Source organism: Diadema antillarum, unplaced genomic scaffold (assembly GCF_040938485.1).
Source record: "Diadema antillarum isolate AM-2024a unplaced genomic scaffold, OU_Dant_1.0 seq00001182_RagTag, whole genome shotgun sequence".
Taxonomy (NCBI): Eukaryota; Metazoa; Echinodermata; class Echinoidea; order Diadematoida; family Diadematidae; genus Diadema; species Diadema antillarum.
In genome coordinates this window covers 194,422-211,261 of record NW_027271982.1, presented here as the reverse complement: position 1 = coordinate 211,261, position 16,840 = coordinate 194,422, and the positions used below count along the sequence as shown (strand labels likewise).

Below are 16,840 nucleotides of genomic sequence, written 5' to 3'. Positions count from 1 at the left end.
TCTACACTACAATATACTGCTACCTTAAACAAGTGGGACTGTTTCACGTCGATAAAACGCGCAAAAACATGCATTAAATTGCACCATTCGCAAAATCAAAATGCAAAAAGTTCTTACCGTGGGAGGGGGACACCCCCCTCCCACACCCTCCCCTCCCCCCACGTTCGCTCCGCTCGCTCGGGTTCAGTCGCGTTCATGTTATTCAGTGAAAAGAATTAATACAAGAAGTGTATATTTGAATTACACCATTTTATAGGCAAATTGTTCAATAATAATCTACACTAAAATATACTGCTACCTTTAACAAGTGGGACTGTTTCACGTCGATAAAACGCGCAAAAACATGCATCAAATTGCACCATTTACAACATCCAAATGCAAAAAGTTCTTACCGTGGGAGGGGGGACACCCCCCTCCCACACCCTCCCCCCCCCCTCGCTCGCTCTGCTCGCTCGGGCTCGGTCGCGTTCATGATATTCAGTGAAAAGAATCAATATAAGAAGTGTATCTAAATTATACCATTTTATAGGCAAATTGTTCAATAATAATCTACACTACAATATACTGCTACCTTAAACAAGTGGGACTGTTTCACGTCGATAAAACGCGCAAAAACATGCATTAAATTGCACCATTTGCAAAATCAAAATGCAAAAAGTTCTTACCGTGGGAGGGGGACACCCCCCTCCCACACCCTCCCCTCCCCCCACGTTCGCTCCGCTCGCTCGGGTTCAGTCGCGTTCATGTTATTCAGTGAAAAGAATTAATACAAGAAGTGTATATTTGAATTACACCATTTTATAGGCAAATTGTTCAATAATAATCTACACTAAAATATACTGCTACCTTTAACAAGTGGGACTGTTTCACGTCGATAAAACGCGCAAAAACATGCATCAAATTGCACCATTTATAACATCCAAATGCAAAAAGTTCTTACCGTGGGAGGGGGGACACCCCCCTCCCACACTCTCCCCCCCTCGCTCGCTCCGCTCGCTCGGGCTCGGTCGCGTTCATGATATTCAGTGAAAAGAATCAATATAAGAAGTGTATCTAAATTATACCATTTTATAGGCAAATTGTTCAATAATAATCTACACTACAATATACTGCTACCTTAAACAAGTGGGACTGTTTCACGTCGATAAAACGCGCAAAAACATGCATTAAATTGCACCATTCGCAAAATCAAAATGCAAAAAGTTCTTACCGTGGGAGGGGGACACCCCCCTCCCACACCCTCCCCTCCCCCCACGTTCGCTCCGCTCGCTCGGGTTCAGTCGCGTTCATGTTATTCAGTGAAAAGAATTAATACAAGAAGTGTATATTTGAATTACACCATTTTATAGGCAAATTGTTCAATAATAATCTACACTAAAATATACTGCTACCTTTAACAAGTGGGACTGTTTCACGTCGATAAAACGCGCAAAAACATGCATCAAATTGCACCATTTACAACATCCAAATGCAAAAAGTTCTTACCGTGGGAGGGGGGACACACCCTCCCCCCCTCGCTCGCTCCGCTCGCTCGGGCTCGGTCGCGTTCATGATATTCAGTGAAAAGAATCAATATAAGAAGTGTATCTAAATTATACCATTTTATAGGCAAATTGTTCAATAATAATCTACACTACAATATACTGCTACCTTAAACAAGTGGGACTGTTTCAACTCGATAAAACGCGCAAAAACATGCATCAAATTGCACCATTTGCAACATCAAAATGCAAAAAGTTCTTACTGTGGGAGGGGGAAACCCCCCTCCCACACCCTCCCCTACCCCCTCGCTCGCTCCGCTCGCTCGGGTTCAGTCGCGTTCATGATATTCAGTGTAAAGAATTAATACAAGAAGTGTATCTAAATTATACCATTTCATATACCCTCCCCTACCCCCCTCGCTCGCTCCGCTCGCTCGGGTTCAGTCGCGTTCATGTTATTCAGTGAAAAGAATTAATACAAGAAGTGTATCTAAATTATACCATTTCATAGGCAAATTGTTCAATAATAATTTACATCAAAATAAACTGCTACCATAAACAAGTGGGACTGTTTCACGTCGATAAAACGCGCAAAAACATGCATCAAATTGCACCATTTACAACATCCAAATGCAAAAAGTTCTTACCGTGGGAGGGGGGAAACCCCCCTCCCACACCCTCCCCCCCTCGCTCGCTCCGCTCGCTCGGGCTCAGTCGCTTCGCTCCCTCGCACACTAACCGCCCCCCCTAAGATGAAATCCTGGCTACGCCGTTGTTGTGTGAACAGGCCTATACTCATCAGCAGAGAAAGTGCTATCAACCTTTTCTACAAACAGAGTGATGTCTTTTGACCTCCACTTTAAGTGGTGCTAAACTTAAACTGAAACTAATGAGTGTGAGAGGATCAAATCACCACCAGGAGCTAAAAGCAACTTTCTTTTCTTGCTCGTCATGTCAGGCAAGGAGATTAAATAACTTGGTTGCCCCCAAGAAAGAATCACTTGTCCAAAGAATTGGGATGGAAGACTTAAGGCTAGAAATGAGCCATTGGTGGCATTTTCTGTACCTGCAATAGGCAGATGTGGCTCCATAACACTCTATTATTCCACCTAGAATGACTCCTGTTATTTATCTATAAATTAGATGCATGCAAATCAAACCAACAAAATATTTTTCATCCCTTTCTCCTGTTCCACCCTTTGTGTTCCCTGTTTATTGAATTTGCTGTTATCAGAATATAATAAAAATGAGAAAGAAAAAAAGTAGCCAGATATTCACTTGCCCATGGATATGTTTTTAGTTACTATTTTTTAAAGGACAAGTCCACCTTCATACACATGTGGATTAAGTGAATGCAACAATATCAGTAGAACACATCAGTGAAAGTTTGGGGGAAATCGGACAAGCCGTTCAAAAGTTATGAATTTTTAAGGTATCTGCGCAGTTACTGCTGGATGAGAAGACTACTCTAGTGTATGATGTCATATGCGTACAACGACATAAGGAAAATAAAAAGAAAATTTCACAAAAATTTACCTTTTGAAAAAAATGTACATTTCCTCAACTTGTCACGGACGTATGTTAAGGGTAATATTATTCCCCTTGCCTTCTGAAAGAGGGAAGTCAAAAGACCTTTTATTACGCAAGGAAAGTGAAAATATGTTGAATTTTCTTTATATTTTCTTTATATCGTTGTACTCATGTGACATCACAAGCTATAGTAGTCTTCTCATCCAGCCTTCAGTGAGTAGAAACTTCAAAAGTTCATAACTCCAGAACAGATTGTCTGATTTTCCTCAAACTTTCACTGATGTGTTTTACTAATATTGCTGCATTTACTTAACCCACATGTCTGTGAAGGTGAACTTGTCCTTTAAAGAGAGAGAGAGAGAGATGTGGAGAAAACAAAAACAACCGCTTCGATGCTTGTGCAGGTAATGATTGTGTGCTTGTGTTTTATCATTTACCTTGGACAAAGGGGGAGACGGGTTGTGGTTCCACCCTGTGCAATTTTCCTCTGCCAAGACTGTAGCTCTTTAACCACAAAGACAGTCAGAAAAGCAAGTTCATCATCTGCACAGACCAAGAGAAACTGAAAAGAAATTGGAAAGCATTATGAGATACATAATTTGAACAGCAAAAATGAAAACGAACTTGAAATCTGGCCAGTTTGCATGCACTTAAAAGCACTGGCTTTTAGCCAACTGAGTGTTTAGTGTTGCACTCAAAAATTTCTCTCACTTTTGAATATATCAAATGACATTTATGGTATGATACACCTCCGAGTAAAAACCCCACGGAGCAGAACAGAATCTACAACATACAGAGACTTGCACTGTACTAGGGGACATAATGATGATGTATTCTTAACTCTTTGAATGTCAGTATATCTTGTGATGTGTTGGCAAAAGTTATCAAAAATTAATGCTCATCCTTCCATTGTGTATTACATTACAATTGTGAACAGTGACTCATTCTTCTGTTTATTCATCATTGTAGGTGTTCAACTTATGACAAAGCAAATATCATGTATATAGGGAGTATAGAACTACTGTAAAATCAAAATGCACACAAAAGTTGTCTACACTATATGCATTGAATGCCAGTGACAATTTGCAAAAATTTCATGCCACAAAAATATCTTGCTTTACTGTGTAATACATATCATGCCTTATGACTTGGTGAAAAAAGCAATGTTACAAATTTGGAATATTTTGCAATGTGGAAATTTTTGTGCATTTGGTACCTTTTGATACCAGCAAAAAATTGAAAAAATAATAACACATACATATATTCTGTTTGTTTGAATTTGCAATATCACAGGTAAAGTGTCTAGAGGAAGAGGCACCGAAAAACTGCTCGAAACATTCCACTGTCAGAGTAGTTGTCAAACTTCAGTGTCATAGTCTGTACAAGACAATTATGCTTATTGCTTTTTGACAACAGTTTATGACACTACAGTTGTAGATAGTGTCTCTTCTTTGACAAAAACAAACTAACAAACAAAAATCAAGAACTCTATTCAAGTAGCTTTTGGATGTAATTTATGTATTAAATACATCAGAAATCAGCAAAAGTAATACTGTAAAAGTGGAAATTTTCGCGCCACCAGAAACTAGCGCGAAAATAAAAGCACACGAATATTTTTGCTTGCTGTATGTGCCTGTGCGCGATGTCTTGATTCCGCGGAATTAAAAATATGCGAAACTCTTCTTACCCGACCAAGTGTGAAAAATTGGTCGCGCGAAAATATCCACTTTTACAGTACCTCCCTCTCCTCTCCCCCTCTCCTTTCTACCTCCCCCCCCCCCCAAAAACAAAAAAAAATCACAAATACAGAGAGAAAAACAAACACAGTGCAGAAGTGCAGAGCACAGTAGCTCCTGTTGCACGACTAATGTTTTTTAAAAAAAAACTTCTGACACCTTTGGATGTGGAGCGTGTGTAAATGAGGTTTGCTCTAGTTTATGAATGTCTCCCTCTATAGTGGTGTTGTGGTTAGCTTGGTCTCAGAATGCTTCATTGACCTTTGTCCACACTTATCTCTTTGTTCCCTTTGCCAGGAAATGGGGAAAATTGCAGTGGCATTGCCAGCGCTGATCTACATAGAGAATACTAATATCTCTCTACAGATCAGTGATTGCCAGTGATGTTGCAGAATGTCGCCCTCTTTGGCCACTGATTGATAGTGTTCTTTGATTTGGAGAGAAATCTCTCTGATGATTTTCACAGAAAAGCACCAGAGTGTTTTTGAAAGCTTCCCCAAATTTAGCTAACTGCTATATCCCATGTGAGATTACAATGAAAAACATCCACATATATATGTGTCAACTTTCATACATAGCATTCAAAACAAGATGAAAAATCTTTCACAAAAATTGATTACTGATCACAACAGTGTAAAACATATCTGAAATATTTTTTTAAAAGTCATGTTTTAATTAAGTTTCTGTACAACAGGGGTGCCTTGTGTTACACTTTGTGTAGTGCTGTTGTGGTGAAACACTGTATTACAGTCAATCTTCAGGTTAACTACAGTATTTGGTGAAGAGTAACGAGAATCAATTACACATTGTATACATGTCTGGACCAGGATTTAAAACATGGCAAATCATCAACGCAATCTTATACATTCTGGGACAAATATTACAACCGTACCGGTAGTTCCCTTGCATTGCATATACCAATTCATATTCAGGTAAAAATTAATGGGAAACCAAACACTCCTCAATTTCTATTCAAAAGCAGTGGCGGATCCAGGGGGAGCGCACGGAGCGTCCCCTTTATTTTTTATTTTTTAAAACAAAAGAAAAAGAAAAAAAATAATTTTGTAAGGTGCCCTCCTCCCCCCCCCCTTTATGGAATTCCTGGATCTGTCCCTGAAATGTGAACTCCACACTGTGAACACTGTAAGAATATTTACTCTATGATTATGTATTTCATGTTCAAAAAAGGAAACTACATTTCAGAGTACATTGGCATGAGCTAAATGTCCCTCTATGTTTCTTCTTCGTTCTGCCATAGGTCAGCGACTAGACCCCGGGGATGGCTGCAGTGATGGACGGGCAGTTCTTTGGCTTCAGCGTAGGTCCATCAGACAAACCATTCCAGGTGACTATTTGATATCCCTTTCAGATGGAGGCAGGGAAAGTAGAAGCACTTCTAGAGACACTTTGTTTTATTCTGCCTTCAAGACACTCCAGTTCACTTTGTTTTGCTTTCAGACCAAAGCTAATATCTCTGTTGTAACCCACAAACTCCTTGGCTTAGTTTGTGGCAGAAATTCTCATCTTGTTCTCATTAAATTGTCAACACTTAAAGGACACATTCACCTTCGTAAACATGTGGATTGAGTGAATGCAGCAATATTAATAGAACGCATCAGTGAGATTTTGAGGAAAATCTGACAATCCGTGCAAAGTTATGAATTTTTTAAGTTTCTTCACAGTCACTGCAGGATGAGAAGACTACTACAGCTTGTGATGTCACATGTGTAGAATGATACAAAGATAATATAAAGAAAATTCAACATATTTTCACTTCTACACGTGACATCATACACTGTAGTAGTCTTCTCATCCAGCAGTGACTGCGCAGATACTTTAAAAATTCATAACTTTTTAACCGATTGTCTGATTTTCCCCAAACTTTCATTGATGTGTTCTACTAATATTGCTGCATACACTCAATCCACTTATGTATGATGTCATGTGTAGAACAATATAAGGGAAATATAAAAAGAATTTCATAGAATTTTATTTTAGATATTGATAAAAATGCACATTTCCTTGACTTGTCACTGACATAATGTGCTAAGGGTAATGTTATTCCCCCTGTCTTCTAAAAGAGGCAAGTCAAGTGTTCTTTTATCATGCCAGAAAAGTAAAAATATGTTGAATTTTCTTTATATTTTCTTTGCATCATTTCACATGGGACATCACAAGCTGTAATAGTCTTCTCATCCTGCGGTGACTGCGAAGAAACTTAAAAAATTCATAACTTTTGAACAGATTGTCCAAATTTCCTCAAACTTTCACTGATACATGTATGTTCTACTAATATTGCTGCATACACTCAATCCACAAGTATATGAAGATGAACTTGTCCTTTAATTTGACTGTGTATCCATGTAGGAAAATGATTAGATGAAATTGGTTCAATTCATTAAATGGCACAAAATAAGAAAAAAAAAGTACAACATACAATATCAGAGAGAGAGAGAGGGACAAGAACTTCAATCTTCTAAATTTGCCAATTTAAAGATCAGTAGTGAAATAGGGAATTTAGAGACTGTTGACAATTCTGCAACTGTAACAAACACACTGGCAGGCAGGAGATCCCCAATGTTTTATGGTGGATGTCACATGACCAAAGACTAAATAAAACTATTTGAGCCAGGCAGTGAGCATTTAAACTGCCAAAAAAAACTTGGATCAAATGTAAAGTTTACACACACACAAAATCATTTCTGAGGAGAGTTGGAATGTACAAAAATATATATTTTTTTATTATTATTTTTTTTTTGTGGCAGTGTAAACGCCCCATGTTTGTGTGTATGTGGCCGGGATTACGAAGAAATCAGCAAATTACTGCTGACCACAGAAACAACAGCAGTTCACAAGCAAGCTAGAGGAGCTCTGTGTTGATTTTCTATGTATATTATATATTTATATTTTTCATTAATGTAGTAATTGCAGAGCCACAAGAAAACGCCAATGAAAACATATAAGAATCAATTGTTGTTTGTTTTCTTCATGACTTTGGTTGAAGTCATGTGACCAATATCAGAAGAATGATAGGCAGACACGGTTGTAACTTTCTTAATTCATCTGCCTTTGCTCGAATATCTCATCAATCTGTGGCCTCATTCGCTACCTCCGTGGAAAAACACATTCCTCCCGTTTAATCAGCCTCGATCAACCCCGTTCCATTTACCAGCAAAGTAGCCCTGCAGTCATCGTCCAGATCAACGACGTGCTCCTGACGCCGAGCGAACTCCTCACACCCTCAGCGCTGGATTACTACGGGGAAGAGGTAGAAATCAAGACCCTTGACGAGCTGGCCGGCATCACAGAAAAACAAGGTCAGTAGATCTCTCTTCATCTCATCAAAGACAATGCATCATGCATAGGATTAATTACCAAGTCGAATGATTAAGATTATGTCACATGCAGAATTCTAGAGACTCCAATTCTCCCGTTTTCGACAGGAGATCTACGGCCGAAAGTCCATTTTCACAAAATCCACCGTTCTCCCGATTGAGATTTAATTTCTCCCACCCTGGCTCTGTGTCTCCCTCTTGAAATGTAATTGTATGTTGAAAAATAAGCCTTAGATAACACAAGAGAGCATCTGGAACCCTAGAGCTTCCAGGGTCCTTGAGCAGGCCCTGGAGCCCAGCCGCAAGGAACTTAGCGCACATCAAATTGGAGTCTCCTGTTTGCTAGGGGTCTCAGGAGGGAGAATCTCCAGATCAGAGGGTGCTTTGGGTTGGAGTCTCTGGAATTCATTATATTCAAAATGTTGAACTCAGCTATTTCAAATTTTGATGTGCATACATGCTGTATATGGACAGATATGTGTAAATCTGCTTGTGTTGCTGTGTGCCGTTTCTTACTTGCCAATGAACTTTCAGACCCTCTGAGAAATGAAAAAGTTCAAAATCTAGACTCATTGTCAGATTACTACCGGGTACCAGGTATCTAATTTCATCATGGTCCTACTCAATTGAGAGATTTATCTTTGTATTACTTTGTTTTTGTTGTTGTTGGATTCCAATTGCACTCAAGTCAAAATCAATAACTCTAAGCAGTAAAATATTCCAGAATTACTACGGTATATCAATATTTATTTAAGGAGCCTTTATACTACTTCAAGGTGCTCAAAGTACCTCAAATGAACTCTGGACTGACCTCTACATTTTTTTTTAAATCTAATCGTGATCCTTCTCTCATATGGCTTGTCTTCCTGCCACTGTAAACTAAATAACTGTTGGCAAACCCCTTGATAATACAAAATGGTCATAATCAATTTTGGTTTTTGTGATGTAGCACCTGACAAAATTTCATTTTGGCTTTAGAAGGTCAGTAGGCCTCTACGAGGATGCTATCTCTTGGTACAGATAATTGGTGCTGATCACAAAACTTTGAAGTGCTCAGTTAGATACCCATCAATTTGGGGTTTTGTCATGCTGAATATGCATATATCACCATTATTCGTGCAGCATTTTCCTGTTAACAAAACACAAGCATGGTACAAGAGTATAAAAAATCAGGCTTCCCTGATATGCTTCCGAAGTGTCGGGCCAGAAAAAAAAATAATAATGCATGCATACAACAACAACAAAATCAGGAATATGGAATAGTGGAATTGTCAGTAATTGCCCAAGGACAGGAGTATATGATCATTGGGAGTTTAAACTGTCATCATGTCATAAATGTACTCATTTCAAATCTTCAAAATGTGTGTGGAATGTGTGTGTGTGTGTCACTTGTGCGTGTGTGTGTGTGTGGGGGGGGGGAGGGGGTTTGCTGGTAAACAATCTGAAGTCATACTATGATGTGTTCACAGTCAAGAATATGTTATGACATTAAAAAAAAACCACACAATTATCCAAGACAAGAGGGGAAAAAGAAACATTGCTAAAGATTGCAAAGGGATATTATGAAGAGGTTGCAGCAGTTTATGCATGCAAGAAAGAGTTTAAAGTCATACATGTCTTGATCGCTTCCCTAATTTAAAGATGTCAGCACCGACTGTCAAAATTTAGCCTAAAATGTGATTTCGTAGTCATAATGCTGTAATTGCTTTGCACACCACTTCTCCTTCCATATATCTGTAACAGAAAAAAATGTTTTTGTATAGATCTGGTTGAGACCTAACTTCAGGTTTCTTGTACATTTTTGGTGAGATGAGAAACCTCCTAGGAAATATGAAAGAGCATGTAATTCCAAGAGAGATTTAACATTCATTTGTTGAAAATTGTTTTTGATATGGCCGAGATATCCAAAACAGAGAGATCATGATAAAAGGTGGGACCCACCATCATTAAGATTTAGGATTGTTTTGTTCTCCTTTGTTTTTGGATGTCTCAGCCATTCCAAAACCGATTTTCATTTAATCAACTTTTAATTCCTCTTAGAATAGTAAGCTCTGTATAATTTCATAATTAAGTGTAACTGTGAAACACAGCCCGAACACCAAACACGAAGCTCCCACAGTATAATGTAACTGCATGTACAAGGAGCGCCCCAGAGTAAAATAGTTTCTTGGGGGAAATTACGCTCTTTTCAGAGCGATTTGCGCCCTCCGTGATTGGCTGCCGGTATTCTGTAATTTACCCCAAACTCTCGATTTCTTGACACTGATTGGTTTGATTCCTAAAAATAAATGCACTGTGGACCGATCGCATAATCAAATCATATAGAGAAAACAACCAACCCTGTTTACAGCAGGTTTTGTACAGGGCGCCTATTTGCGGCCGGGGACATTTCATTCATTGATGAAATGGCTTTATCAGGTCATTCAGGTGTCACTTCCCACAACACTTGTGAGTAACTCCTGCCATGTCTGCTTGTGTTCTCAAAGTGGAACAAAGCCCACATGATGCTCATTAGCTGTTCTATTGATGAAAGAAAATGCATCTGCCAGAAATAGGCACCCAACAGAGTTGTAACTAAAGAATTAACGTAATAAATGCTAAATAGTCTAGACTTACTAGTAGTCTACTTCTTACTTCTGACTAAAGATTAGACTTCACTTTTTCAGCCATCAGTCAGCAATCAGCCATGGCCAGTGGGCAGTGATGGGCCCATAAACAAAATGACGTGTCGTAGTTCCCAGATCAAGTTCGGGTGAACATTGCCCCAGTGGATGTTGCACAAATGATTAAAAAAAGAAGAAACAAACTGTGCCATGCCACACGTTAACGTTGAAAGTTTATGTCTATTCTTGAGCGAACCAATGCTGCAGCGCTGCGTTTGCACCAGCAGCAACTTCCCATTATCGGACATCGATCGGCTCGCTCCCTCCCCGCAGTTTAGCCGAGCACCGCCACGACGGTCCACCGTACCGCGACGGTAGCTCGATGCGATGCGATGGTAGTTTGCAGGCACAAACCCTTGTTGGTCGTAAAGGAGTCTGCGCCAAGACTACTACATGCACCACTTTGGCACTGTCCCATAGGCCCTGTGTTGAAGCTTCTGCCAGTTGGGAGAGGCTGCTGTGTAGTGGTGCGTGTATTAGTCTTGGCGCATGCAGACTTCTATACGACCAACAAGGGTTTGTGCCTGCAAACTAATGCGATGGTGTGTGTCTAGCTCCACACATGTTCACAAACAAACGCACACGACCCCTGGCCCTACACACGCGTGGACATACAGCTCGAACTCAGTGAACGTACATGTAACGTAAGTGCGTGAAAATGTAAACACGTTTCAATCAATCTCACGTGTGAATCGGCGATCGCACATTGTGTATGTCCGCTCAAAAAATATAGTTTGCAACCAATTCTGCGTTTGCAGCAAGCTTCTTCCCTATTTTGGTTTTGCCGTATTTACTTTCATGTAGAAAGATGATTTTATGACTAGTTGTACTGAAAAAATAAAGTTCTTTGGTGCAAATTTAATTGGGGGGATTTTTCTATACTTTGTGCGTGATATGTGCAATCAAAGCAAACAAAAATAATATCTCATTATTTATTCAATTTCAATATCAGCGCGTGCTCTCATATTTTCTTGATCTTGATCTTGATGTCGTTGATGTACAAACGCCTGGTGTGGCTAGCATTATCAAGAATAGTTTTTCTTTTTTTTTTTGGCTAAAGTACTGAAGAATAGGAACAGGCGGTAAACATAACTAATGAGCTTATGTAGCCTTTACTGTTTCAGCAGCTGTTATTGCCAGATTTTGCTTTGTTGTGCATTGAATTCATCAAGGCTTTAGTTGACTCAAAATAATTTTGCAGCGGGTTGATCGGATTGATGAACATGCCTTTGGAAATGTAGATGATTGATTTGCGTTGTTAATGACAATGTCATCTGTAACAAAAATGGATAAATAACTGACGCAAATATTACCAGATGTTAAGCCTTTTTTTTTTTAATCGTCTGGATGTATGGGGGGATATAATATAATAAGACCCCACGGACTGTCACTTTCAGTCCCAGGTTTTAGTCTCAGCGCACGTAAAGTTCCCTGCAAACAATAATCATTTATTATGCAAATCACTTCCGGCATCTTGCTCGCGGATTGATCTCAGCTATGTCGTCAAGCAGGCTTATATTTTTTAACGGGTACACACGAGAGGGGGGTACCCGCGGTCACTGCGGCCCTAACCTGCTGCCTGCGCGACTTTTGATCAAGGATCTGACTGTGTAGTGCGTGTATTGGCAGTGTGCACCTTTTGTATAGGGCACTTTTGTGCATGCACGCGACTGAATCGTTTGTCAGCAGACTGCAACTGGTGAATGACAACTGGATATTACGATGGCAGAAAAAAGAGATGGGAAGACGAATATGGAGCTGTTATTAGCAGCAGGTATGTTTCTTTCGATAATGTTGTATTCTAAGGCATTTGGTAATGTTCAGTTTCCGGGAAAAATGTGCGAAAAACTGAAAATAATCTTGCGAACATAAACACGGAAGTGGTGCCTACGCAACGCTATGTAAGATCAACACAACGTGGTCATTCACACGAAATCGCTTCCGGTATTTACGAAATCCGTTTTCTCTCAGGTTTTAACCACTTGCGCCGTTATTTCCTAACATTATGCATCATCATGTTATGGTTGATTATACCGTGCCTCAATGTGAGGGTAAAATGGCGATTTGGGTACGTAATTTGTAGCATTTTGCTTCGCTTCGGTTTGTCTTCGTATTTGTTTTGGATATCTCGCGCGCTCTACTCACATGCATGCATGTGCACCAGGAAGTGCCATTCGATTACTACACAAGGTCCGGGAGTCGTCTGGAACATGCTGGCTGGCTGGCCTCAGTCAGCGCTCCACCGCGGAAAATTGCTACTACAATGACTGTTTCTACTTCTTGTTAATCGACTGTTTATTTCGTTAATAGCGTTTTCGAAATACCATTGTTTAGTGACCACTGGATAGTGATAGTCTTAATCACATTGAGCAATAGAGTTGATTTCTTTTTTGGATGGAAATGCAGCAGATGGAGCTAACAAATGTAGAGACCTAGAGGCCAGCTGTAGAGGCAATGAAGTGGAAACAAAATTCCAGATTCACAACTTAATGTTGGAACATGCAGGTTTCAACACCCCACCACAAAATATTGCTACCTCATACTGCCCGTTCGTCTTGTAAATTGAGTGTGTACTTGGTTAATAACGTTATCAAAATGCTTTTGTTTAGTGACCACTTGATAGTGGGGTCGGGCTAACTCGGCCCACGGGACATCTCGTCCCACCCGTCGAGGGTGGGCCGAGTTGTCCCACTCGTTGGTATCGAAAGTGATCATGAGCGCTCGTCTTTGTTTGAGTTTATTTCGTCTTTATGACGTCTTTTCTAACCGTAATATTTATGGAATTGTGCTCAGTGGTTTCTGTAAAGAATATTTGCCAACTTTGGGGGGATACAACGACGTAAAAATGAAATTTCAGACGTTTTTATCGCGGTTCGCGATCCCCATAGGTTCACGTTCATTTCGCGCGGTGGGCTAACTCGGCCCAGCTAAGTTTTAGCTGTTGTTTTGTCAGTAAATCTCCGTAAAACTATCAATTTTATCATGTATAAAGGTGTATTCAGGGTACCTTCAACTAATTTCATCTTCGAGGGAATTTAATTTTGCGCATGTTTGGGGAAATGTTGGATATTTGTTCGCATGATTTCATCTTTGCCGTGTCCGCACCGCACTGGTCTCGCCACTGCAGCTCGCTCACACACACAGTGGCAGAGCTGAGCTGGCAGCGCCATGCCCACTCGGGGAGGCGCGGCGGCGGGGCTCGGAGCGTGGGGCGCGAGCGGCAGAGGGAGCAGCCGGCCACTCCGTATCCCCAGTAGAGAAGAAATCAAATTATGTAGCAGATCATTCAATGTGAACTACATGAAGGTCATTATATGCATTTGATTTTAACTGTTAAATGTTTTGTTGTTGCTGCTGTTGTTGTTGCTGATTTTTTGTATAGATCTGCGTTCTACTCAAAAGTTATTTCTGTCCAATAAATGTTACCTTTTTTCTTAATAAAAACAAACAAGCAAAAGTCAAAGGGGTGAGTCTGTTTATGGGCATTGCCGTGGAAATTAATAAATTGTTTGATATCCAGTGGTCAGTTATTTGACCTGTAGATATGGATGGTTTGGTTGAATGGTTGAGACCATGAAACCGCTAATGAAATGTAGTGCTAGCTAGATTGGCCTTGTTTATGATTGTAGGGCCTACCTTTTGTGTGTACTTTCAAAAATAAAAAGGAATTGTTTTTGTTTTGATGACATTGCCATTTTTGCCATGGGAATCCTTACCCTAATTTAAGAGAAAAATCCTCTGCCACCTGTACCTGCACGATAATGGCCAACCGTCAAGTTCTTTTTCTTTTTCTTTTTTGTAATTTTCTTTTTATATATGTACTGTATATACAGAGTATATCTCTCTCTACCTGGTACTTTCATTTTCAATTATCACATTACCAAGTATCATCTGTGTACAAAGCTTTCTTTCCACAACTGCATTGTAAAGTTCTGTATTTTTTTTATGATTCTTCGTCTGGCTCTATAGATCGCCTACTGCCAATATTTCCGCTTCCTTTCCCCGTCTCTCTTTCACTCTTCCATCAACCCATTCTTTTCTTATGTGCGATCAATGTGTTTGTCAAGTGTCAAATGAGATTTGATTTGAAACACTGCATACTAGTACTTCATGTGAATTGCACACCAGTATTTTTTTTTCCGAATTCATATTTACATAGAACAACTAGTGTGTGCGTATCTACACTGATGTTCAATGTAGACAAATTTGATATCTTTAATTCAAAAAAGGTCTCAAGTAGCGCTGTACTATGGATTAAATAATGCCTCCGGCACCACTTCGTGGCGGAGGCATAAAAACGTATGTGACAAAAACATATTTTTTTTAGAGTCATCACACTTCATCATCAGTGAATAGTGTGCATTCATAAAATGTGAATTTAATTCCACCACATTTTATAGTGTGTTATAACGGTAATACAACATTTGTTCCTGTGACCTTGTAACAATTGCTCTGGTGTATTATTTTCTCCAAGGACTTGGGATCAAGGTTAGGATTGTGATAGGAGTAGGGTTAGAGTAATGCTCCTTTGTAGAATTTATGTTTGGTTTAGCATGCAGAATTTCAAGTGAACAATTGTTGCAGGAGCAAATGTCATGGAACCATTACGACACTGACTTCAGTCCTACTTCAGTTAATAGGCCTACTTCAGTCGATAGTTTGCTTTCTTCTAGATTTTCACCTCTTGACCTACCTGTAAAACATACATGCAGTTTACCAGGTAGTTGCCAATTGATGAACTCTGCCCCAGGTGAGGTGCATTGCAGGAAATGAGATTATTGTACATATGTCAATCCAGATACACTTCATGAAATGTTGCATTATTGTAACACTCATTTCGGTGTCCAACATTATGCTCAGTCACTCCGCAAAACCAGACAATTTCCTCTCAAAACTGAATATTCACTATAGCTGTAGGGGCTGAAGAAAGCAGATCTGTTCTCGGTCAGTTCCTGTGGTAGACTCTTTCTTAATGCTACCCACTTACTTTTTCCAGGGTAGTTAATTTACATATTAAAATCATAAGATAGACAAATCAACCAAAACGAAAGGAGGAAAGTAGTTTCACCCGAGGACCGAAGGAACCGATGGAAAATAAAGGTAGGGCCTACAGGTGATCACAAGGTGAAGTTGAACATGAATGGAAACAGATCAAAAGATTTTGAGGACGTAGGTGTGGAGGTGAGTGGAGAGAATTAGGTTGTGTGGAAAACTAAATGTGGATAATTCATTAGGGGTATGTCTGAAAAGTAAACTACAAATATGGAAAGCTACACAAAACAACAACAACAACAAACCAAAGCTACACAAAAAATTAGTTTCTGGTCACATTAATGCTCTGACATTATTGTTAGGTGTTTTGTAGATCTTTTTTGTATTTATTGGTTTTCCACTGATTGCAATACAGTATAAGACAAATAACCATAAATGAGGGCGATAAAAAGAAACAGCATACAGGTCAATGAGAATGTGTGTCAACCTATGAACCTATACAATTACAAACTGAACAACATAATGATCTGAGATTGAAAAGAATGAAATAGCCAAGAAGCTCAACAAATTCAAGTTTGCTGTCTTACCGTGGGCCTACAGGCCATCATAATACAATTTTAGGCGCAGGTAAGAAAAAATGTGAAATATTAGCAATGTTAAGCTTTGTCGAAAGTTCTAGGTGTTACAAAAAAAAAAATCCCACTTTTGATCTTTAATGCCATGTAGTTCCAAAACTAGTATTACAGTACAATCTATAGTACATTGAATAAATATCACTTTGAAAACAGACTTCACCATAGTACTAGTAAATCATTTCAGACACAAAAAGGTGACATTTTCACATATTAAATCTTGTACTATTTCACAAATGTTACATATTCGTAAATTAAGGAGCAGTGTCCCAACATTGCGAATAGTGTCATCCGAGTCACGTGATAATTGCCAACAATACAGCATGCATCCAAATCGTTATTTTATGTGTGTGTTGTGTGTGTGTGTTTTTTTTTTAATTCAGTATCAATCATTAATAATAATAACGTTGATGCTGGGGGATAGACAGAAAAACAGCAAAATGACAACTGCAAACTGCATGAGGTTGGAAT

The 16,840-nt window shown here is 39.3% G+C and overlaps 1 protein-coding gene across 2 annotated transcripts in view; it reads left to right on the top strand.

The window, feature by feature from the left end:
• LOC139744474 (uncharacterized) overlaps positions 1-16,840 on the top strand; it is a 75,063-nt gene that overhangs the window by 36,023 nt on the left and 22,200 nt on the right. The window contains exons 2-3 of one of the 2 annotated variants that reach the window (XM_071654909.1): positions 6,006-6,092; positions 7,920-8,064. In XM_071654909.1, the coding sequence (XP_071511010.1) occupies positions 6,027-6,092; positions 7,920-8,064 (211 nt within the window). In that variant the 5' untranslated portion in view covers positions 6,006-6,026. Of the gene's footprint in view, positions 1-6,005; positions 6,093-7,919; positions 8,065-12,333; positions 12,520-16,840 lie in introns of those variants that run through there. The other variant, XM_071654910.1, reaches the window with a different exon arrangement.